Source organism: Etheostoma cragini, chromosome 2 (genome assembly GCF_013103735.1).
Source record: "Etheostoma cragini isolate CJK2018 chromosome 2, CSU_Ecrag_1.0, whole genome shotgun sequence".
Classification (NCBI taxonomy): Eukaryota; Metazoa; Chordata; class Actinopteri; order Perciformes; family Percidae; genus Etheostoma; species Etheostoma cragini.
The window spans coordinates 28,406,626-28,432,314 of record NC_048408.1 but is presented as its reverse complement, the minus strand read 5'-3'; the positions used below and the strand labels follow the sequence as shown (position 1 = coordinate 28,432,314).

Genomic DNA, 25,689 nt, shown 5'->3' with positions numbered 1-25,689 from the left:
TCATGTTGTCAGGTTGGGAAATGTGTTCCAGTTTCAAACCTATAATTTTAAATTGACTAAATTTCGATAGTGATCCAAAACAAGCACGCTATCCTCTTCCAAACATCCTCCCTCCTTCCCTCTTTAGTTATTCCAGCTTTACATCTGCCTTTGGTCTTTCTGTGAGTCAGGTGATCTAGTGGCTCTTAATGCTGAACAGATTCAGTTTCTACTCATTCCTAAAATTGCTGAACAAGAGGGGAACTATTCTATGTTTTTCGTCTGTCTGTGTTGTGTTTAGGGGGGAAAAATGTTCTCTTGAGACTGTACAGTACACTCTCTCCGAGTACTTCTGATCTGTCTCTAATCCAGGGCATGCAACATGCTTTTTTGTATTAGCAGTTTTGTTTCATAAAATTAGTGCAACCTTTAACCTGCTGATGAAACCGTTTAGACTGTGTCTACTGTGGTAAGGCTACCATCAAAATACTCCTCCCATATGTGAAAAACTAAGCAGTAAGTGTCTCCATACCATTCCATTTGTATTCTCTAATATGTACATTTTGTTACAAGTTTTGGAGAAACTCTGGCTTGGTGGAATGGATACAGACTGAAAAAACTTATGAAAGTCTTCTTCTTTTGTACTAACAGATAGGGATGTCCTCTTCTTTTGTACTAACCAATAGGGATGTCCTCTTCTTTTGTACTAACCAATAGGGATGTCCTCTTCTTTTGTACTAACCAATAGGGATGTTCCCATACCAGTATCGGTATCGCCTCCGATACTGCCTAAAACGCTTGGATCGGTATCAGGTTTTACTGGAGTTTATGCACCCATCCGATACCACGTAATAAAACCCTTAAAGTAGTTTAGTTATGCTCATTTTCTACTATAACTGGATCAAAAAAAAGTTCTGTGGCGATCATTGTTTGGTCATGTTTCACAAAGAGTTTACCCTGAGCCAGATCGGCAACCTAGATAGAAATCACATCACATCACATCCATACAGGGATAGTAGTATACCGTTGTTAAAACATAATCAAATATATGACACTGGTCTCGGATCAGTACTCTGTATCGGCCATTACGCAAGTTCAGGTATCAGAATTGGGTAGCAAAAAATGGTAATCTTCCGTCTCTACTAACAAATGCAGTGTAATTAAGTTTGTACACATTTCTAAGATTAGATGCAACCGTTTTGCAGCCCTTTTTGAGGAGCATTTAAGTGGGCTAGGTTATTGCTACTCTGTGTAATCAATCATTTGAAAAGAAAATGTTTTAGTGTGATAATATACTAACGTAATTCACTTTATAGCCTGAGATTGCCCCATAAGAGCCTTCAAGAAAGTTTGTAATTTGGCAAAAGAATTGTATGGATTTGTTCTATAACAAAATAATATAATCAGTTAGAAGAAGAATTACCAGAGGTTTAATTGCTAGGACGAAGAGCCCAGGAGACAGTGGGTTGTCTGCTGGATCTACTCCAGTTTTTTTTTAAATATAAATCATGTTGACCCAGTTGATAAAAGAAAGGCCAAACCTAACAAGACCCTAAACATATAAGGCCACTCAAGCCTGTCAAAAGCCATCAAGGGTAACCGCCACGCATGGCTGCCGCGGGCCAAGTGGATGATGTTGAAGTGCCAGCACAGATTACTGGCAAAAAAAATAAAACCAGTCTGGTCTTGATTTATCACTTTTGAGAAGTGTTGGTTTTGACTGTTAGCTAGAGGTTGAGTGTTCAATTTATAGCCTGAGTTCAAAAATGGGCTGAAAGGAAGAGCATTTAACAGGAATTACAGTAATTAGAGCCAAGAGAATGCTTTGAGTTTTAAGTACTAGGAGATTTATTAGAGGAAGTTGGTGGTTTTGGACCACTTCTGTTCTTACTGGTCCTACTTTTGCATCTTGATATAGTATACAAGCTATCATGATGTCCTCTGGTAATTCTGATATAAATTCATGTAGAATTGTTTTAAAGTTTCAGTAATATCCTTTGGAGTACACATTGAATATGGTTAATTGTTCTTGAATTTTCCGCTGCTCTTAATGGCCTGGATATGGTTATGTACTGTACTTACTCCGCCCATTCCTAATGTAGGGGTCTGTTTTTATGTTTTGGCCTTGTAGGTACATACCGTGTTATATTGAAGTTTTAAATTTTTTTAAATAGTGGATGTGAGTCCTAAAGAATTTCTGATTCTAACTCTTCTCTTTCCACTCTTTACTTCTTTTTAAGTCATCCTGTATAGGATATCATTTGTCATCTTATTTATGATTTTAAATATCCAAAACTCTTTCTTCTTACAAAACCTGCACAGCTCCTAAAATAGAGTTTATCCCCATTTTGTTTAATTTGTTTCTAGGCTTATTGATGCCTCTTTAATCTGTTTACATCATCCGTTTGTCTTAAAATAAGTTGTCAAAGATTGATCTTAGAGTCTAGCTGATTCACTGTTACTTGAACCCGCCTGATACTGGATCTGGATACTGGAGCTTTAACATTTTACAGTCAAAGAAAATCTTGTCAGGTTTACGTTCATTCCATAACTTTGGAAGTACACAAACCAAAGTCGGGTGTGGTTGCCTCAATCATTAATGGACGTGTAGATACATTCAGTGACATTTATTTCACATACAAATATTGCTCTTTGCTGAATATTCCTTAAATAAATGTGTCCTACAGCTGTCTGAAATCCTCCTCCTGCTGTGTTCTTGTTTGCTCACGGCCCTGTAAATAGACGGTGGCATGTCAAACAGATGGGCCCTCTAGCAATCCCAGGAAATGAGTCTCCAGGCACACCTGTTGTGTGTCTTTCTGCTGCTGCAGTAAGTGAATGGTAGATCATCTGCTTCAGCTGAGTGTAAATCTACTACCATCCAAATCCTGAAATTGTAGCTGTTTTTTTGTTGTTGTTTTTTTAACCAAAAGCTGGTTGGTAAACGTGTCAACTCACTCCCTCAAAAATAGATTCAATCACAGTTTGATAACATGGTTCAGTTGATATTTAAACACGAGTGAGAGAGTGAAATAATGCTCTGTGGATTATTTGTAGAATGCTTCTGGATACCTGAGCACTATTTCTGTCCATGGGCCTTAGATATGTCTGGCATGGTGGCCTCTAAGTGTCACACGCCTGCTTGGCGCTATCTTAACATGCACCGAAAACTGGTTTCCAAGCTCAGGACCCTTATACATCCGGACAAATCAGACTTGATAGCTTTGTTACATGTGCCACTATAATTTTCCCTTTAGAATATTTTTTGGAATCATTAATCACTAACAACACATTAAATATGTGGCCATATTGTGCTCATGTTCAGGTTCATATTTGTATTTTGATGTCGTACCAGAATAAGTTTACATGGTTTAATTTTCCTATAAACACCTTATTTTTGTTGTCAGAACAAGGCAAGATTAGCTGGGAGACTTCTTCTAGACGAGGCCCACTTGTGGGATACCTACAGAACAGGGACAGGAAGTAGTTCTTTTGGAGAGTGTGGTGACCTAGTGTGTGTTGTAGCAGTGTTTCGTGTCTTCATCTGAGTGTTTTGCAGATTATGCAAAATGTATGCACCTTCCATTTTACTGCCTACATTTGGAACAGACGAGATAGCTAGTTTGAATAAAGCACATCTCTGGATGATATTGGTATAACTGCATTATTTGACTAAAAGGGCTTTTATTTAAAAATGTTGTGAGAATTGAATTTTTTTGTACTTAAACTCACTGCTGCCCATAAAGCTGAATGTTTCCATTCTTCATAAAACGTGTTCACACACACTCTCACCCTCTGCTTGCATCGTCCAATCACAAGCTGCCATGACATCACCTGTGTACTGTAGTTTTGCATAGGGAATGTCTCGTACAACACACACACTCTCTTTCTCTCTCTCTCTCTCTCTCTCTCTCTCTCTCTCTCTCTCTCTCTCTCTCTCTCTCTCTCTCTCTCTCTCTCTCTCTCTCTGCAAATAGAGACATTTGAAATGTGAAAAGATATATAAATGCATATAAACCCACACAAAACACTATTGACAGCAATAGAAGGGATGTTTATCTCTTCTTACCATACCTTGTGTCTTCAGCGGGACCATGTGAGGAGGAGATGGAGGTTCAGCATGGAGCGCCTGACTTGACAGACAGAAGAAAAGACCCAGGCTCATCACAGGTAGACTAAAAGATTACTATTGTTTATATATATAAAAAGTATACACACAAACACTATGGATACGTTTTTTACCTGGTTTTTAGAAATAATAAATTGGACATTAGTTTTAACAAACAAATAGAGTACTAGTAAAACACATACACTAAATAGATTTGTGGGGTACTGTAGTCTTGCATCCTCCACAGATACATTCCAGGATAGGAGAGAACATGTTCTGGGTCGTTTGCATTTCTTTAAACCAGTAACAGTCTTTGGACACAGCGATGGTTGCAAGATCCATATTTTGCTTGCTAGCTAAAAATGTGTGTGTGTGTGTGTGTGTGTGTGTGTGTCTGTCAATCTCTCAAGCAGGCAATGCTCAACAGTGAGGAGGGTTTGGATGAAGAAGAGAGAACAAGAAGGAGAGCCGAGAGGAGGAGAGCTAAAAGGAAAGTGAGTAACAAGAATGCGATCTATCTGACGTAACATTACACTTCAAGGCTTTAAAAGCTGAAAGAAAAAACTGACCAAAATAATAGAACATCATACGGGTACAGCAGCAGTACAGATGGACTGCTGCCAACACATCACATTTAAAAACTTAATGAAGGAACAGCAGTGGCCCAACGGTTGGCACTGTGGCCTCACAGAAAGAAGGTTCTGGGTTTGAATCCAGGTCGTTCCGGGCCTTTCTGTGTGGAGTTTTCATGTTATTGCCCTTTTTGTGTGGGTTTCCTCTGGGTGCTCCGGTTTCCCCAACCTCCAAAAAACATGTAGTAGGTGCCAGGCATTGACTCAGATCCCTTGAGGGATGGGTTAAATGCAGAGAATGATTTTTGCTACATGTGACAATAGAAGCTACTTTTACAATAATTAAAGTGACTGCTCAAAATTCTAGAAAAATCATACATAAAATACAAATGGTGAAGACCTATAAAACTAATTTCTAGCTAAAGCGTAAAGTATTTAGTCTAGAAATGGGGATATTGGAAGTAAGATTGTGATAAATCCCCTTTTCTTTTTTAAATGTCTGAAGTTAGAAAGGTTATCATAAAACAAAAAGGCCTGCCCGAATCTGGGGAAAATAGAAAATATGAATTGAATAAAGAAATAGTATTTCTTTGCTCCTTCGCATCTAAAGGAGCCAGTTGAAGTGGTTTGACCATCTGGTAAGGAGGCCCCCTTGGCGCCTCCCTAGGAAGGTGTCCCGGGCGCGTCCAGCTGGGAGGAGACCAAAATACAGTTCTACGTTTAAAACTCACAGAAGAAAGTTGTAATAGTAGTAATCAAAGTCCTAAAAAAAAAAAAAATCCAAGTTATTTTAAAATTAAATCGTGAATCGAGATTGCAATTTTATAGCAATTATTCGTGCAGGCCTAGTGCCAAAGTTTAGTTAAATCACCACTTTGACAAAAATCTACTTAGTAACGAAATAGAAGTGCAAGGATAATTATATGATGTCCATGTTGAAGCTTATGTCTTTATTGTTTATGATTCCTCTACTAACTGAAATGAATTTGTCTGCTACATCACATCGCTACACCTGTTACCACTCCCTTATTTACTCGTGTCCACTCCTGTGTCACACCTATTTAACTGTTCATCAACCTCCCCTGATAACACACATTGTACCGCACCCTCTTCATAACTTATTTACTGTTCTCATTTTTTTTTTGTTTATGACACACCTGACACTGCACATCGGCCTCTACATTTGTGTCCATACATACCTCTGTACCATCCCACAGCCATCATGTCCATGCTCTCCTTTCAGAGGCAGAAAGAACGGAAGAAATTGGAGAGGATGGAGGATGCTTTGGAACAGGTGAGAACATCGCGGCCTAAACTGAATCTGTCATCTGCTGTTACTTTTTAAATTATTTCTTTAATGTTTCCATGTGTTCACACAATCACCTTTATGCCCATAGGTATGTAAGCATTCATGTGTACGGTTTATGTACACATAGATCAGGATGTTTGAATGTGTTCTTTAAATTCATTAGATAAGATAGATAAGATAGATAGATAGATAGATAGATAGATAGATAGAACTTTATTGTCATTGTTTACCAACAACAAAACAGTTTAGGAGCTCTCAGTATGAGAGGATAAATAACAAACAAACACATAAAATAGCAATATTTAAATAGTCCATCCATCTTCATCCACTTATCAGGTATCGGGTCGCAGGGGCAGCAGCTCCAGCAGGGAACCCCAAACTTCCCTTCTTAAATAATTAAATATAAAATAAACACGATGAGGTGGCAATATCTACATATATGAGGATGTTACACTTCAGTTCTTGGGGTTTAGTCTTAGAAGGAGGAAATGATGAAGAGGAAGGTTTGTGCAATGAACTGCCTGTTTTTCAGTCTGTTGGTTGTTGAGCTGATTGTGATAGTGATGTTTCTAATAAATTGTTGCATAGATGCCAAGAAAATCTCAGCAAAATAAATGCAAATTGAATGCACGTTTCCCTTGCTTTGACAGTGGAATAAGTAGAAAAGGTAACTGACAATCGAGGTGCATTTTAAAAATATTGGATATGTAATCCAACATGAAGTTACTTTGTGACTTTATTGAAAGACCCTCATAAAATATGACTTATACAACTAAATAACAAAGTAAAAAAAACAGTATGTGTGTAATATGTGACTTCTTCTTTTTTAACTGGTCTTTTTTTTTTTACTGTGAACAGGAAGAGGAAGCGCCTGGAGCGGTGTCAGAGAGTGACAGCGAGGAGGAATTGAAAAAGGAGGTGAAGGACTGGACCGCCGTTCGACCCAGAAACAAATGCAACCCTGAATCTGTCCCTGCCCCCGGGACAGCAGAGCACCAGAGCAACGGCCAGCTGCTCCACAGGCCGTCGGAGGAGGTGAGGAGCTTATTAATCCCTTCAAAATAAAACAAATAATAAACCAGAGTACCTGGGGAAGTTATTGAAGGCCAGCGTAACGACAGAGCGACCTGACGGTTCGACATTCCTGCAAAGTGTTCTTGGACAGCGAAGTGTCCTGTTAAAGGGTTCATGGGTGAGACATGAACTGTGTTCAAAACTTCTCCCATCAAGGAAATAGTGCATTATATACTGTAGTGTGTTTTCGGTCATTTTGTAGTGGTGTTTGAATTCGCTGCGGTTAATTTCACTCACTGTATAGTCGACTATAAAATACCCACAATTAGGGCTGGATATTGCAATATCCTGATATGACACTAGATATTGTCTTAGATTTTGGATCAAAATATCCTGATATGACGTAAGTGTTGCCTTTCCTGGCTGAATTACAGTAAAGTGATGTACTTTCCTGAACTTACCAGACTCTTCTAGCTGTTTTATTATTTGCCTTGTCACCATTTATACATTATGTCCACATTATTGATGATTATTTATCTAAAATCCCAGTGTAAAGATATTTTGTGAAAGCACCAATTGTCAACCCTAGAATCTCGCCGCAGTATCGATATCAAGGTGTTTGGTCAAAAATATTGTGATATCTGATTTTCTCCCTATCGCCCAGCCCTACCCACAATGTACTCCCATTTTGAGTGTACATAGGATGTACCCTACATTTGGCTCCCATATACCACAATGCAACGGGGTCGTGTTTTCCCGGAGAAATCTCGTTTGGTCGTTCCCTATATTGTTCACTATTTATTAAACACTACATAGGGAATAGGGAGTGCGTGAATCAGAGTACGGTTTTAAACACAACAATGGAATGGACTGTAAATGCTTTGAAATTGGCTCGGGCAACATGACAAACCAATTCTGGGTGTGGTGTCATAAAACAAATTCTAAAAGAGTCACTTGGCATTTGCTTGCATTGCCATATTCAACAACAGTATGCCACGTTTGCCTGACAGTGTACCTAAATCAAAAGTAACTCATGCGTCTCTAATGACATAAATATCAGTATGTCGGACTAACTAGTATTTGATAAAAGAAAAGAACAGTTGTAAACTAAGACAGACCTGTGAATGAGATGCAAAGTGATTCATTGTCAGTGTGCACTACATGAAGTATTCGGTCCTGCATAGATGACGAAAAGCTTTTAAGCACCGTCACCCCAGGGTGGCACGCCCTAGGGTTGAGAGTTGCGTTGGGTGCTTGGGTCCTGGCATACTAGCGATAACAGTCTAGCTTTTGTCTGGTCTTGAGTTGAAAAAAGTTTTCTTTGAATTTCTGTCGTCGATTTGTTTATGTTCACACTTCCAAGGTAACATGTAGGGGGAAAAATTGCAAGGTTTCACAAGTTTTGGAAAGCAACTTGGAGTTTAGAGGGTTAGAAAAGCACACATACCTTCAAATAAGCATTAATAGACTTGTCTGTTCTCTTTGAATGAATGAAGCACACCACATTTTCCTTGGAGGAGGCCCAATACCTCTATTTTAAGGTATCTTGGTGCAGTTACTTTGTAGTAGCTGGTTCTGATTGCGCCGCCCCCCCCCTCCCCCCTGCTAAAACCAACCAAACAAGAGAAGTTAACATTGCACGCTCCAGACTTTCTTGGTAGAAACACAAAGTGCTAAGCCTGTCTTTGACACAACGTTAGATGTCTGGAATGTTTACTTTGATTCAATGTACAGTGGTTTGTGATGATGGTGGGTTGGTGGTTATAGAGAAATGTTTTCATATAGATGAGGTCAAAAATCACAATGGCAACCTCCTCAGTCACAACTACAGTATCCTTTGGCAAGACTTTGGGCCCCTACCTGCTCCAGAGGCACTCCACCTGACTTCTCAGAGATAAAAACAGTTCTTCAGTTCTCAATAAACAACTATTTGGAAACCAGAAGTCAGCTACCACCATTATGAGGATTACTTGCCGGTACTTATTTGGCTAGAACTGAGGGATCTGTGCATTGCAAAAGCAAAACATTTTTCATTTAAAACTCGTCTTGCGATGTTAAAGTTAATATTTCACATCCAGAGCATGAAGTCGTTTAACAGTTCCCTAGTCTTGCATTGCCAGACCTTTCTCCACAGCGCTGCGGAGTAGAGCCTGACCGATATATTGGCAGGCTGTTATATTTATATATATTATTATATATAACTTTAATAACGGATAAGCTGATGAAGATGGATGGATGGAACGTTAAGATATTTTGTTGTTCTGTTGTAACAATAAAACAAATTATTATATTATTTTAGTGATAACTCATAAATAACTACAAATATCTAATGTTAGGGAAATCTTTTTTCGGCCAATATATCGGAATGTACCGAATATTTGTATTGTTATCGGTGTTATCATCAGTCGGGCTCTGCTGCGGAGAAGGGTCTGGCGAGTCCACACAGCATTCCAGGAGGGGAGAAAAACGGGATCTGGTTCATTGGCCTTTCTTCAAAGCAATCACAATCATCTTGGGCGTTATTAAGCGCCGGACGGATCAGTGGTGCTGTTGCAAAATAGCCTTGGGAAGGAACTTGTTTTGGTGGAACATGTGTATGTTCAAAGGAGGTTTTAGTCATGCAACAGAAAACTCAGATAGGACAGATAGTCTATCTAGCTGTCTGGATTTACCATGCAGAGATCTTAGGAGCAGTTAACCACAGTCCCCAGAAATCCACCAGAGTTTAGTACGGCAACACAAAGATGACGGACATCCGGCCGAAAATGAGCTTCATCCGGCGGATCTTCCAGTACTGAACAATCCCGTAAATGATTGTGTGTTTTGGATTCAGCTTCCCCTAAAGATGTTACCACCTGGATGATTCAGATGGAGCTATGTTGATTTGCTAAACCTTTGAATCAGACACAATCAAATACAGAACAGGTGTCTTTGTTTTTCCATTGTTTTTAAAGATGATTATCACATTTGGTCAGCCTATTGTATTCAGCGTTTTGTGTTACTTTCCTGATGTTTCAGGAGCCGGAGTGGGATGTCAGCAGTGCATTTGTGGCCAATGCTGCCAGCCATATCAAAGTCAAAGCTCTTAAGAACAGAGCGATACTGATGTCCAGAGAGAACAAAGAGAACGAGGCCAGGAGCAGCCAGGTACACACACACACACACACACACACACACACACACACACACACACACACACACACACACACACACACACACATCCATGCTGCATCCAGTTTGTAGCTACGTATTCAGAAAATCAGTTACACTGTTGTGATTGCAGGTGGAAAGCACAGAAGAAATGAAGAGAAGGGGGGAGTCTCTGACAGGTGAATCTATCTATTTACTGTCTTTTGGCTAGTGTACACCTTGTTCCCTTTTAATAAGTCTAGTGCACAAGATACACACACTGCACAACTACACATCTCAGAAGCGCCTTGAGGGAATGTCTCCGGACCAAAGTGGCTGTTCAATGCCACTTGACTGATTGGGCGGAGGCATACAGCTGCAAGGCTGTGTTTTCTAGTTTCATGCTTATTTTATCCTCTAATCATAATTAGAAGACATCATTTAATTACCATTATAAATGCAGTAGCTTGACATATTATGTTATATGTGACGAGTCAAACTTTGGAGAAAGTTTATGGAAATAGAGATTAGTTTATAAAACGTAACTTGGATAAAAACCATAGAATAACATGAGGAATTTTTACAGACTTGCTGCTAAAGTAGTCTTGCTCAACGGATGTTGACGTCGAATGTTCTCCCCTTCCTCTATCTCCACTATTTTGCAAGGACACCAGTGCTGCATCCGAGGCTTAGCGCCACCCACGGTTGCGACTGGTTTAAAAAAAACAAAAACAAGCCAGAACATTTTTTCCCCCCTATTCCAGAATAAATAAGCACTGTAGCCAGACTTTACTTAAGCGCTGACACACAGCGCTGGCAATGCCAGACTACTGCTGTAGTAGTGTTGAAGGTTAGTTTACCCAAATTCCAAAAATCCTTTTTCTATTTTCTCACATTCCATAAATATAGATGCATGTCTCTGTACTGCTCACTGCTGTGAAATATTCTATTTTAAAACTTGAAACTGAAGCATTACCTTTCACAATAAAAATAATGCACAAACACAATGTCAACGGATTAGTATACAGGTTTTATACGTTTTGAATAAACCTAGAAATGTAATGGAATTTCAAAAATACAAATTCAAGGCCTGGAAAGGTTTTGCAAAAATAAAAAGACCCAGAAGGTTTTTGAAAAACAAAGAATAATAACGCGTAATTAATAAAAACAAATAAAACTTTTAATAAAAAATATATATTTCAAGTTGTCTTAAACTTATAGTTCTGTTCGGGGAGTGATGTTACAAATTCCACTATGAACCACATACATTCAATCAATCAATCAAAATGTATTTATATAGCATTTTACAACAACCAGCAGGTATCCAAAGTGCTTAACATCATTGTCATTCATTTTATTGTTAAACCTCTGAGGCTAAATGTTAACCCAGATTTTTATTCTTATTGTATAATGTCGTCTGAGATTTTCAGGAATCCATAGTCGTGGAAATTTGTCAAAGTATTGGTTCAAATGCACATGAACCCTGTATATAAGAAAGATGAAGAAATAAGTATGTTTGAGTATGTTTGAGGAATGCATTATGCCTGTAAAGTCATCATAGTTTAAAGAGCGTGTGCGTGTGTGTGCGTGTGTGTGTGCGTGTGTGTGCGTGTACTTTCTCCAGTGCAGGGCATTCAGATGTTTGAGCAAGGCCGGTACAGCCAGGCCGTGGACATGTTTACAGAAGCCATCTTCTGCGACCCGAGGGACCACAGGTTAGCTGAAACGTGAACCCAGCTCAGCTCCACTCACCCTGTCCTCTCCTGATCGGAGCGCCTCGTTTTCCTCTTCACATTCACTTTGCTTTAAAGAAATATCTCCGCCTGTGTCTCCCTGTGACTCGCAGGTTCTATGGAAATCGCTCGCACTGCTATTGGGTTCTGGAGCAGTACTCCTCCGCCCTTACGGACGCTCAGAGGTCCATTCAGCTGGCTCCTGATTGGCCAAAGGGATACTTCCGTAAGGGGTGTGCTCTCATGGGGTTAAAGGTTAGCACCTGATGTAAAACCCAAGAAAGTAATGATTGTGCTCTGTCATTTAGTATTTGGACCGAAAGTATGATGCCTGATTGAATATGAATGTTTTTAAACAGATCTAAAAAAAAAAAAAGGCACTATTAAAACTCCAATCCTTGATCAATTAGTACAACTTCATGTGTTTAGATTTTTTGCCCTCTAACATTGTGTGTGTGTCTTTGTGTGTATGTGTGTGTGTGTTCCAGCGGTACAGTGAGGCGGAGGCAGCCATAGAGCAGGTGTTGAAGTTGGATCAGCACTGTAAGGAAGCATCCAGTAAACTCTTTACCTGCCGGCTCCTGCAGCTCATGGTGAGGAGGACAAGTGACTAGAAGGATCGACTTCCTCCGAAGCTGCGGCCAATACGCTTAGTTTTTTGTACATGCTATTTTGTGGGGATAAATGATTTTGAAGGAAAAAATTACATCAACAGGATACTGTTTATCAAACCAAAATAACTATGTCAAAATAAACCTCATGAACATGTGGTTAAATGGCTGTTTCTAGGTTATGAGTATAGAAAATATTGTAGCTTTGATGACTAGTTTCAGGTTTTTTTAGTCTAAAATTAGCATCCACATGTTGAGGCAACTAGAGCTCAGTAAGCTAGTGGGTGTGTTGGAGGGAGGTTTACTTCTCATTCATGCCACCAAACCAGTTGGTTAGAAATAAAGTGTTGGTCATGTCCAAATATGGATTAAGTGTCTTGCGTCAGGGCGGTTGAAAGGCCCAGTGATACGTATACACGATGTGACTTTAATGTGCTTTCTTGCCTTTTTGCTTTCAGGAGTTGGGTTTTGAGGAAGAGCAGAGTAAACTGCTGCTGGAGAGGTTCACCACCGTTCAGGCGGTCACCACCTCACCCGAGGCCAAAAGTAAGAACCAGCTGCGGTGTCACCTCTGTCCACACTGGGGCAGCAGTCCAGGGGCAAGTGTAGGATCAGACCTTAAGGGGGGGCTCTGCCCCTAATGGAAATCTGACACAGATAGAGTGCCTTGCAAAAGTGTTGAGCTTGTGCCCCCCTAAAAAGGGGCCAATACAGCAGTCATATCAGACATCAGTAGGAGACACATGCTGCTAGTAACTGACCGTACATCATGACTGAAAGACTTATGTGCATAGAGAAATTATTAAAAAACATGAACATTAAAATATAGATTTTCTACTATATAATGAACAGCACACTATAGACAACACTTTGAAGTTAGGATGGAGGCAGAGATGTGTAGTCTGCAGAGTGAATTCAGTATATTGATTATAAAGACATATGAATCTGCACTCTTTATGCCTCGCGTTGTGTTCCCGGGTTAAAATTGACCCGGTCTGTTTTGCCTGTTTTATAAAGCATAAAGTATACATTTTCCAATTCTGTGTTACATCTTCTAAGCCAACTTCATTCCAACGTATCTGCTAGTTTTACACATATGATTGGAACTCATTGTCACTAGACCTCATTAATATTCAAATATGCCTAATTCTGATCAGAAATTATATGTTTTAGTTTATACGGTTTTGGCACCAGAGAAAGATATGTAGTCTACAGCAGACATCCGTGGTTAACCCATGGTAAATACGTCATCTTGATGCCCTGTTTTTATTGTTTTGTCATTACATAATGTCTACTTCCTGTCTCTGATTTCCAGCACTAAAGCACACATCTCAGCAGGACCAGAGTGGGTATGTTGTATGGCTATTAGCAACACACATAATCACACCAATAACTTTAACATCTTCAGGACTACAGAATGTTTTGAGGACCTGAATGTTACTACAGTATCATTTCAAACATGAAGCAAACACTCCTCTTTTTTTATAGACATATATTAATGATTTATTATCTTCCAGTAAAAGATATACACTAGGAACTGTTAATATCTTATACTGTGGGTAATTATTACATTATAATGTCATGTCGGCTTTTGAACACTGGGCAAATAATCACTCTCACATATAATCCTCTCCTGTGACCTGTGCCTTACTTTGTCTCTTCCTGTTCCACATCATTCTCTCTTTTCTCCCACTAACTTCTCTTTTCTATTCTGCAGGAGCTGTCGCTCTCTGTGGGTTGGGAACATTACGGTGGAGGTTACAGAGACAGACCTCTGGGATCTCTTCAAAATGTAAAAACACTGTCTGTCTGTGTGGTTGTGTGTGTGGGTGTGTCTGTGTGTGGGCGGGTGTGTGTGCAGGCATTTGCACACACAGATATTAAACAGGACTTGAGCACCTGCCCCAATCTTCCTCCTGGAAAAGGGACCTTTTTATCTGCTGTGCTTTTTTAATTGGAATATAGTATGAGGGAATCAAAGTAAATTGGTAAGAAAGTCAGTTATGTTAATTTATTTCACGTTTATTTTCAAAAATTAATAATTATGTATTAATTATTTGCCTTTCACTTGAACCCCTGTTGTCCAAAGTGTGTGTGTGTGTGTGTGTGTGTGTGTGTGTGTGTGTGTGTGTGTGTGTGTGTGTGTGTGTGTGTGTGTGTGTGTGTGTGTGTGTGTGTGTGTGTGTGTGTGTGTGTGTGTGTGTGTGTGTGTGTGTGTGTGTGTGTGTGTGTGTGTGTGTGTGTGTGTGTGTGTGTGTGTGTGTGTGTGTGTGTGTGTGTGTGTGTGTGTGTGTGTGTGTGTGTGTGTGTGTGTGTGTGTGTGTGTGTGTGTTTGCGTGCGTGCACATATTGGGGCTATAAAGAGCAGAGCAGGAGTTATAAATGTAGGTTTTATATGTAGTGAAAAACAAATGTAGGCTGAAGTCCATGTAGTTATTCGACTATGAAAACAAGACATTCACATAATCAAATTTTATGAAGGATAATAAAAAAGCAACAAGTATAACTGCTGCTGCAGTAATTAATAGGGTTTAAAGCAATGACCAATGAAGGGACAGCTAAAGCGTTCCAGAAACATTGTAACGGGTTTAACGTACGGGTTTGGGATAAAACGTCAAGAAATCATTGGAATGTAGCGATCCATTCAACCATGATCCATCTGGCCTGTGTTAAAATAATCAAATCTCCAATTGAAATTGTTGTTTGAGTGTTATATCAAACAATAAAATCCTGAAAGCAATCTTTTTTCTAAAACATATTTTACATGCTCTAATGTCAGACTTGTTTTTATTAAAGAATATGATTTAACATACAATTCACTTGTACATTCTGAGATCTTTTAAAACTAATTCAAAAAATTGAATTAACAGTAAAACAATAAACCGGTAGAACATTAAAACAAGACAAGTAACAACAATATAAAAACTTTGGCAGGAACACAACCAGCCTGCCCTTGACCCCCCCACTCTATCCCCACCCCCTGAAAGGGATCTTTTAGTATGTTAATTATGGTAATATAATGTTAGTCCTGTTAGGTTAAAAGTACTTTAAGTATTATACAACTGTATATTGACTCTTTACTACATTCAGCATTCATATATATTTGTCTTTTCAAATTAATTTGAGTTATAATTGATCTTCATCCCTGACTAGACCACAACTTACACTTACTGTATTTTTGACTCTTTAGTACATCTCAGCAGTGATATAAACCTTCTATTCATGTTTATTGTGCTATTACCTTACCACTTTTGCATATCCATCCAACTTACTTACACCTCAGTTTTATGCCGGCTTTGTAATACCTACTGTACTTAATCTGTACTTTATGTAGCCTATTGTATGTCTGTATCCCTGTACTCTATTGAAAGCGAAACTGTATGTTGTGTTGCACACTTGTGCTTTTCTTGGCCAGGTAACCGTTGCAAATAAGAACCTGTTCTCAACGGCTTACCTGGTTAAATAAAGGTTACATAAAAAATAAATTGAAAAAAAAATAATTCTTAACTGGTGCATTATGAAAAGAATATGAGGGTTGCTTTGTGCTCGTACAATTTACAGCATAAGTTCTCTGAGAATTTCTTTTACATCCAAGAAAAATTGGCATTTTTACTGACATTTTCTGCACTTGAAACTGGACCTTGTGAATCCGAATCAACTCGATTGTCGACACCCAGCGCTACAACCGTGGCTGCTTAAAGTCCCTAAGAAAGACACTCATAGAGACTAGACTTTTGAAAACTGGTGCTACATTTTATTAGTAGTAGTATAAGTTGTGCTAGTAGTTTCAGAGAGATGTATTTGAGATGTAGTCATAACTTTTGTATAGTCACACGGAGGTAGTTACAGTAGCAGCAGTAGTAGCACTAGTTGTCGTAGTACTACTAGCATCAGTAGTGAATGGGTTGGTGTACTACTGTAATTATAATTATGACAATATTATTGATCAGTGCTGGATATAAAGCACAACCAGCATCACTTTGTCTGCAGGTCTGTACCACACTGTTCTGTAGTCAAAGGCTCTGTGTTTCCATGGTTACAGGTTTGGTGACATAGAGAGCATCAGAGTTCTTCATGAGCGTTTCTGTGCCTTCGTCAACTTCAAGAATGCCAACATGGCTGCTAAAGCCCTGGATAAGCTGCAGGTGAGTGATAAACCAACTCAACATGAGGTAACTCTTGTTGAATGTAATAGTCATTGTACGAGTATGTTCATGTGCTCCTTCTTCCTGTGCAGGGGGTGGAGCTGGGCAGCAGCAAACTGGTGATGAGGTATCCTGATCGTTGGATCCAGCGCCCCCTGCCGCCCATTCAAAAGAACAACACCAGCCTCAGCTCCAACGCTGCAGGAGCACTGCTGAGCTCAGCTGCTATAGGGTACAGGGCAACTCTCATCATGTGTATCTGTGTGGTGCCAAATTGTGCCCACTCTGCAGGTGTAAACCATAGACTGTAAAACAAGATCCTTCCTCCCACTGTACAAAAGTGAAGCCAAAATATCCTGGATACAGGCACCAAGTGGCTGGTAGATCTGCTTCACTCACCAGCTTAAAAATCAATGGTAATCTGCTGAGTGCCTGGTAAAATTTGAAATTTCCCAGCCATTTGGCGCCTAGCAAAATGTTTTATACACCCACATTGCAAGTCAATCCCAGCTATTTTTATACCATCAAATAACTGATTAAAAAACAAACTTATCAGAAATATTAAGACACTTGAACAAACAGCGTGATAAGAACTACCTAAATGACAGAAACCATCTTTGAGAAACTTATTTGACGTGCACTTTGACTCTTTAATTTGGCCAACGTCACATCTGCTAAAGGAGGAGGGCGGGGTTTATGACCACCAGCAGCCACCAGAGGGCGACCCAGATTTTTTGGCTTCACTTATACAGTCTATAAACTGTAAACTCACATTGGTCCTTTATAAAGTTAGGGCATCTTTACCAACTATCACAACTTTAAGTTGGCTTTTAGGGCTAAATATTAACATTAACTGTTTTATTGAAGTTAGGAAAGAATAATATTAGATGTTTTGGGAGGATAGGGCCTTCTGATCAGAGCATGGCACAAAAGAACACTTTTCCAAACCTTTTGAATTGTTTAAAAAAAGACAGTTTTATGTATATATGGTCTTCAAAGTGATAAAAAAATGAGAGATCCTCAGATCCTCCCAGATCTAACACCTTATCACAATAATCAGTGATTAAAAAAGCATGCAAAAATCACAAAATAATCTTTCAACACAGAAGTTGACACGGCCGACAGAACATAATCTTGTCTGCTTTATTGTCTCGTTGTCTCAGTCTCCATGCGTCCATTAGCATCCCATTGTTTGCCTGCATGTTTATGTGCATGTGTCTGCAAAGATGATGCAGGAATTGTCTCCTCTGGTTCCGTCCAAGCAGGTCCAGACGGTGTGTACCTATATATGGAGACGAGTGCTTCTACTGGCGGACCACGGGCTGTTTCTATGGCGACAAGTGCCGCTTCAAACACATACCAGATCAACAAGGTCAAGACAATAAACCATGGCAACCATAACTGCGTCCCCTGCCCTCCTAACCCCAGCATCCGGACACCTTAATTGAGGATTTACACTGGGAGGGGGAACAATAAGGACAGTGAGCAGAGTGGACGCGTGCGTGCGTGCGTGCGTGTGAGATAAAGAGAGTCAGATATGGTATGTATGTGATAACCAAAGTCAGAGGTTGGGTCTCTGTCACGATGAGGTCAGAACGTCCAGAGCCCTAACCTCAGAAAGACACTTAAAGAATCAATTCCCATGATAACGCAAAACTGATGTAAAGAAGTCCTCTAAGGTTTTTAAATCATTTGAAGCAAAGGTAAGAGTCTCTTGGCTCCATTTGGATCCTATAAGGTTTGTGCGTGAAGATCTCTGCTCTATGGGAAGTCATCAAAAGGATTTACTTGGACGAATACGTTTGGTTGTGCCGTATCGGAAACACTTATCAAAACTCAAGCTCTGAGAGAAACTTTATGTCTGTAAAGGTCCAATGTATGGAATTTCTTCCATCTAGCATTGAGATACTGTATATTGCAATCAACTCTCTCCCGCCACACAGTTCAAAGTACGTATTACAACTACAGTAGCCTCCACGCTTCATAGAGACGGTCTTTTACTATTTACAATATCCTGTTGAATAATATCCTTTTTCTTTTTCTGGGCGAAGAGGACGACTCCTGTTCCTGCAATTTCCATTTTGAATGTGCATGGATGTATTAAGAGAACGTGTGGTCCTCCAGGTTTCCTTCTTCAAACTTTCCAGGGCGGGTAAGCGATGATGACAAGCAGCACCTGTGACTTTATCTTGTGACTGCGAAAACGCGGAAGGCGGACCAATATGTCCTGTATGTCCCTTACCGGCTAATGTATTTGAAGATGGCGCATGGATATGGAGCGTCTACCCCAGTTAATGCAAATGGGAATGTACAATTTCAAGCCAAAAGGAATACCTGGAGTTGATGGTGGTGGTAAATATTCATGAAAAAGGACATGTTTGTGAACGGGCAACATCGATTTTAGTAATGACCAACTAAAAACGTTACACGCTGGGCTTTTAACACTGCTCTTGGATTGCATTAAAGTCCAGAGTTATTTTTCACAATTTTTAAAGAGCATTTAAAATGTATAAATATTTGGAAAAAATAATAAATCAACTAAATTAAACAAATTAAAATGTTTTTTGTGTTTACTCAACACCTTCAACCAGTTAGCTCTTCAAATCCCAACTAACACATTAGAAATGATAAAAATTCAAATGTTGCCTTTGCTTTTAGAGAACTATCACAAGCTGGATGACTGAGAACCTTCACAGGCAAATGATGTTAGGATTTGACACTATACATACAACTTAATTAAATTGTTGAATAGTTCAATTTCAAGGTGAACTGTAAATCTGGATAATCCATTTGAAATTGTGGACATTGGATCTTTCCATACCACTTGATGTCTCCTATGGTTTAACCCAGTCCTATTCTATAAATAATTGGCTGTTTTTGGGACTGATGGCATGCTACTAAATAGGCCTGGGTGATAAATTGTTCTAAAATTGCGTTCTCGATTCAGCCCTGTTTGCAAGTGTAATATTTAAATAACAAACTTATTTTCAATTCTCATTTGATTTGACAAAATAAACGCTACTACTTTTTTTTTTAAATGGACTGTATAAAATAGGTTTTAAAGTGCTCCCAAGCGCTGCAATGCTCTCCCTTCTCTTCATTGAATCCTCTATATCTTTACAGGCTTGTGGTGATGTGCAAGGTGCCAAAAAAAAATCTATATTTGGTACGGACAATTTGTTTTGTTTTGTCATGGTTCATGTGTGAAATAAACATTACACTTCATGAAATCATGGCAGAGAATTGTGATATCAATTCTAAGCTAAAAACCAATCATGATTTGTGCAGGCCTACTTCTAAATTTACTTCTAAATTTAATCTGAACTGTCACAACAGGTACTCAAGCAAAGGTTAAAACCATGTCTTTAAATAGTCCCCTCCATTAGTGTTAGGTTGGGGTATATAAACACAATATAAGCGGTGCATGTGCTTATAGGCCAAAAAAGTATTCTAAAGTTTTGTTTTCCAACAATGTGAAGCGGAAGAAAGCAGTGACAGGTTTGACCAATCTAGCCTCCGTTTGGTAAAACTCTGCTAGTACCAACCACAAGCTTCAAACTGATTTTTTTTTTTCAAGACCACATCCTACTTATGCTGAGATAGATGCATGTTATATGCCCTGTACAACATATATCTGATGGTGTGTTTTAACAAACCGAGAGATGAGAGGAGCTGCTATGGGTTCAACAGCTGCAACAAGTGGATTTGTTGTCCTCTTTCTCTCCATGACAGGTACTGTACATTTACATTGCAGTGAATTTATCACATTTATTCAGTTGACTCAAAGAACTTTAGGAAGGTTGGTTTGAACTCTGTTTACCAGCGTTCTAAATATGTGTTATGAGATGCCGTTTGTTGTTGTTTGGAGACCTTTAAAACCCTCCAAACGTTCACTTGTCCTTCTGTAAACTTCATTTTTTCACATCTCACTGTATCTTTTATTGATGGCAAAATGACAATTACATGTTAATGTCTCCTGGTATTGTTCTCTCAGTGGATTTGGGCTGATCTGATACACCCACATTGTCTTTGTTTTAAGTTGGATATACATCATAACTAAGAAACCAGTAATACAGCAACTTCCATATGATGTGAAAACAGCAGAATTGTGCAAAATTCTTCATAAAATCAAATGTTAGTATTTGGAGAAAAAAACAGCCACCTCAGTTCTGCTTGCTTTAAAAGCTGCCTGTCTTTTTAATATAGTTTTAGAATGTTATGCTATCTTTAAGGTGCATTATGACAGTAGCAATGGTAGCATTTGCTAACATGCCAGCTAAATCGTAGCTCAATGGTTGGCATGCTAACATGCTAAGGTTAGCATTGCTCAGGCGCACTTGGAGTAATGCTTACATAGCTTGACATTGCTAAATGCATTTCAGAGTTTGCTGTTGAAATGCTAACATTAGTATAACTCTGAGCATAATGCCAACATAGTTACATACTAAACGCTAGAATGTTGACATAACTGTGGATCTGCATGTGTCAGTATTTAAGCTCTGAATGCAGTTACAGCTGACAAAGTAAAACTTAAGATGATACAAGGTTAGCAATATAGTAGGTTTTGCAATGTGTAGCCGTACAAAGTGAGTCAACAACAAGATTTACATATTTGCCCCACTAAAGATCTAAGAAAAACAAATGCAGATGGACATATGCAGCAAAAATAGTTGTTGTGTGCCGAGAGGGTCAGCCCAACCTGACACCAAACAGTTTTTTGTTTGTAAAATATAAATTCAAGTCACTGCCAGGTGTAAAAACTGAATATAGTTTGTACTGGTAAAATACTGTCATGACAACGGAAATCCCCATTCTGCTTTCTAGCTCAACAGGAAATGTTTTTGGAGAGAGAAAAAAAGACAACATTGTGTATGCTAAGATATCTCTTTTGTATAGTTATCTTTTTGTTTTTGTTAGCTATCTTATTATCTCTAGCTGTGGATAATTGCCCAGCCATGATGTTGTGTGCCTCTATGTTTCTCTCATAGAGGAAATGAACCAAGCAAAACAGACCACACCTTTTCTAAGAATGACTAGTATGACATTCATCATGGTCAGTCAATCTGCATCAAAGTTTGCATGTCCAAGATCCATCACAACACATCCTATCTGGATGTCGTTCTGCCTCAATACATCGGTATTATTATAGAAAAACATCTGTATCTTCCTTTGTTTGTTCCTTTACTGCCTTTAAAAACGAATACCTTTTTTTTGTATTCTTGCTTGCTGATGTTATCTTTCCCCCGAATCAGACTTCACTGCAGATGAAAGTCATCTGACGTTACATATTGTGACCTTGATTGTGGTTTCCAAGTGTGTGTAATGTTCTGTGTTACAGTGGCACAAAGCAGGAACAGGGTAACTTACATATCTGCTCAGATCTGTGCCGTGAGAGGATCAACAGTGGACTTACGTGTCATCTGCAGACAGCCGTCCGCAGTAAAAAGGCGTCCTGTCCCAGTGGAGAACATTATATGGTTTACTGAAATGCAGGAAGACAGCCCTGTGGATCTGAGGACAGACTCTGAGTACGCAGGTCGTGTGAAGTATTACTGTGATATGATGACCTGCACTTTAAGAATCACAGACCTGAGAGAGAGCGACTCTGCGGAGTACAAGTTCAGGTTCAAACACAGACGAGTCGGGAGATTGAAAGGTTCACCTGGAGTCACTTTATCTGTCACAGGTAACCTTTTTTAATTTCCAAATGTTTACCATCATGGAGATGTTAATAAGTAAAGGGCTATTAGGATATTAAAATGTAATCTGTTTTGATGCTTTCAATACTCTGCTAAAGTACAACAGATTGCTTGTTGAATTTTAAACAAATGGAGGAAATCATTTCCATTCTTTTCTTTAACAAATTGAGAATAACAATTTCTCTTTATGATATGTCTCGGTCGGCCTTTTGTGATAAATCGCGGCCTTTTGCAATATGTTGCAATCCTTTCACGATATTGTAGTCTTTAGCGATGTCACAGCCTTCCACGATATGTCGCACCCCTTTCACGATATATGTCACAGCCTTTTGCGATATGTCGCACCCCTTTCACGATATATGTCGCACCCCTTTCACGATATGTCACAGGCTTTTGGGATATTTCACACCCCTTTCACTATATCGGTCACAGCCTTTCGCAATATATCACACCCGTTTCACGATATGTCACACCCTTTTCACGATATATGTCACAGCCTTTCGCGATATGTCGCACCCCTTTCACGATATATGTCGCAGCCTTTTGCGATATGACGCACCCCTTTCACGATATATGTCACAGCCTTTCGCGATGTTGCAGCCTTTCGAAATATGTCACAGCCTTTCGCAATAAGTCATAGTGGTTCCACGATATACAGTATGTCACAGCCACAATGATATATTGTGCAGCCCTACTATTAATTATTGTGTACTTGCACGTTTGTGAATGCTGACCGTTTGCTCCTTCTTCACAGATCCAGATCTCCAGGTGCAGGTGAGAAGATGGTATTTAACCTGGGCTCAGCAGTTTTGTCAAAGCACTTGTCATCTACCTGATCGTCCATCCTACATCTGGTATAAGAATGGGCAGAAAATTCAGGAGGAAACGTCATCTTCATATTCAGACTATGTAGATCCTGCAGACAGTTATTCCTGTGCTGTGAAAGGACATGCGGATGTCTCTGCTCCTCCAGTGTGTGAGTTTACTCCACTATCTTTTACTGTAACAGGACGCCATCTGGTGGAGCTTTTTTACAGTTTTCTTTCTATTGCTTAGACATGTTTTGTCAAGCTGCCATCTGCATGATCACATTTAACCATACTACATATCCAACACTCTAAACTTCACAGTGAACTAAAGTTAAGCACACATGTATAAATACAGGTAATAAGACTTCTAAAAATGCAGATACTTAGAATCACCCCTGCCTGCTCTATCAGCACAACACCAAAATAGTATTCTGCGGTCGAGCTATTCTCATATCTCCTTTTTGCAACACATTTTGCATGTCTTGCTCTAAGCACAGCACTGAACAAAAGTTGAAAAGGGAGGGGAATTGATACTGCTACTATTGTTGTTCACTTACTGTAATAAACTAAGTGGAACTACTTGCAGCACAGTAGCTTCCATCCACTTGTCAATCAAATTTTCTGAAGTTTGGGTAAAAATAGACATGCAAATAAAGCTGGTGAAAGTGTGTTTTCATCCATCGGCTTTAAAGTGACTAAAAACCTGTGCGTGATGACGTCACATGCTGTTTTTCGATCAAATTGGTACATCGGATTGATTTGAGCCATTTTAAGGTGTTTCCATTCATTTTTGCACTGAACATTCAAGCAAACATTTACAAACAAAGTTTTTCTGGACAAAATGGATTGCGCAGTCCACTCTGCTGAGAGTTTAACCAACCATAGTTACTGAACTTCATTCCCAACAAAAACATGTAATGATTGATGACCACTGTGTAAAGAAAAAGAAAAAGGGATGCATAGTTTTTAGCATTTAGCAAATCAGCATTACAGACACATAAGTGAATTGTAAGTTGCGTTGTACTGTAGCAATGGCAACATTGACTACCTTGGATACATTTGTACTTTTGCTTCCTGTGGGTCCAAATATATGATTATATATAGAACTGTCAGGGATTTTGCAATACTTACATGCAAAATGCTTCCTGAGAGGTTAACAATTATTATTAAGGTAATGTTTGTGTTTCAGGTGTTTTTGGTCAAATCTGCAACAGAGTGACATACACAGCCAGAAGTATCTGCGTCTCTAATGGCTCATCATTGGACATTTCTTGCACGTATAACAGTTACGAAGATCAAGTTGAATCTGCGTTCTGGTTCAGTCCTGAGCGTAGTTCTCAGTGGCAGAATCCTTCCCAGCCTGGAGACCTTAGTAAAGACTCCCAGTATGAAGGTCGTGTTCAGGTAGAAACAGAGAGAGGACGCTCCACTCTTAGAATCTCTGACCTGAGAGAGAGCGACTCAGCTGAGTATCACTTCAAGTTCATAACACCAAGCTTTGAATGGAGGAGCAGTTTACCTGGAACAACTCTGACTGTCACAGGTACTGATCAACACAAACTGATGGGAATACACCAACACAGTACATTTCAAATCACTGAACATGTTGACAATAATTCTACATTATGATTATGGGGCTACTCCACACGGCATTCTGGGATGGGAGATCTTGTTTAATGGCATTTCTTCAAACCAATCACAATCGTCTTGCCAGACAGAGCAGCGATGCCGCTGCAAAATAGCCTCGGGAAGGAACTGGTTTTGGTGGAACATGTGTACGTTTAAAGGTTGTTTTAGTCGTTTAACAGTAAACAGAAAAAGATCAGACAGATAATCTAGCTAGCTGTCTTGATTATATGGTTATAGACTAAGATGCCCATGATTACAAAGTGTCCTATCACATAAGATTTTTTTTTGTTCTCATATGCAGATCTCCAGGTGCAGGTGATCAGAGTAACAGTCCAGCAGTCTCAGACCTATGCAGAGCTGAAGTGTCACAGCTGCTGCAGTCAAGCTGGTGGTCTTTCCTACGTTTGGTTCAAGAACGCACTGAAAGATACAACGGAGAAAACTTCTACTTACGCGGGTTACTTTAATCCTGGAGACGCTATCTCATGTGCTTTCGAAGGACATGAGAATTCTCGCTCTCTTTCAGTGTGTGAGTTCCTCACTCTCATATTATGATTTTATCTGGTTAATCCAAAGTAAAATACATAGACAGCCTAATTCAGTTTGAAGGAATGACGGGTCATTTTAACCAGACAGAAGATGTGTTGTGTGGAGAAAACACAAGTTAAATAAATTTGGATGTACAGTACATGAAACACAGCATGGTTATATAAAAGGCCAAACCGAAAGACTGCTAGAGATCTAAAACTGCATCAGCACTCTGGACAGTAACTGTGATAACAGTATTTTTAAGTTTTGAACTACAACAAATAAAATATTGTATTCTCTATGATATTCAATTTTAAGGTAAATGTATGTCCATATACTGTACCTCCTCCTCCAGATGGTCCAAAGCTTCCCTCTGTGTCAGTGAGTCCCTCTGCTGAGATAGTGGAGGGCAGTTCAGTGACTC

The 25,689-nt window shown here is 39.3% G+C and overlaps 2 protein-coding genes across 3 annotated transcripts in view; both read left to right on the top strand.

Annotated features, from left to right (window-relative positions):
• The window catches only part of LOC117962056 (stress-induced-phosphoprotein 1-like), a 31,359-nt gene extending 11,730 nt beyond the window's left edge, over positions 1-19,629 (top strand). The window contains exons 2-16 of one of the 2 annotated variants that reach the window (XM_034901107.1): positions 4,067-4,149; positions 4,501-4,581; positions 5,903-5,953; positions 6,827-7,003; positions 10,001-10,129; positions 10,266-10,311; positions 11,736-11,826; positions 11,958-12,099; positions 12,333-12,437; positions 12,914-13,001; positions 13,771-13,804; positions 14,173-14,247; positions 16,498-16,600; positions 16,693-16,832; positions 17,866-19,629. In XM_034901107.1, the coding sequence (XP_034756998.1) occupies positions 4,067-4,149; positions 4,501-4,581; positions 5,903-5,953; positions 6,827-7,003; positions 10,001-10,129; positions 10,266-10,311; positions 11,736-11,826; positions 11,958-12,099; positions 12,333-12,437; positions 12,914-13,001; positions 13,771-13,804; positions 14,173-14,247; positions 16,498-16,600; positions 16,693-16,832; positions 17,866-18,001 (1,481 nt within the window). In that variant the 3' untranslated portion in view covers positions 18,002-19,629. Of the gene's footprint in view, positions 1-4,066; positions 4,150-4,497; positions 4,582-5,902; positions 5,954-6,826; positions 7,004-10,000; positions 10,130-10,265; positions 10,312-11,735; positions 11,827-11,957; positions 12,100-12,332; positions 12,438-12,913; positions 13,002-13,770; positions 13,805-14,172; positions 14,248-16,497; positions 16,601-16,692; positions 16,833-17,865 lie in introns of both variants that reach the window. The other variant, XM_034901104.1, reaches the window with a different exon arrangement.
• Positions 19,630-20,197: 568 nt separating this feature from the next.
• The window catches only part of LOC117951942 (hemicentin-1-like), a 119,445-nt gene continuing 113,953 nt past the window's right edge, over positions 20,198-25,689 (top strand). Inside the window, exons 1-4 of the mRNA XM_034883948.1 lie at positions 20,198-20,332; positions 21,939-22,286; positions 23,054-23,275; positions 24,298-24,651. Coding sequence (XP_034739839.1) covers positions 20,263-20,332; positions 21,939-22,286; positions 23,054-23,275; positions 24,298-24,651 — 994 coding nt within the window. The 5' untranslated portion in view covers positions 20,198-20,262. The remainder of the gene's footprint in view (positions 20,333-21,938; positions 22,287-23,053; positions 23,276-24,297; positions 24,652-25,689) is intronic.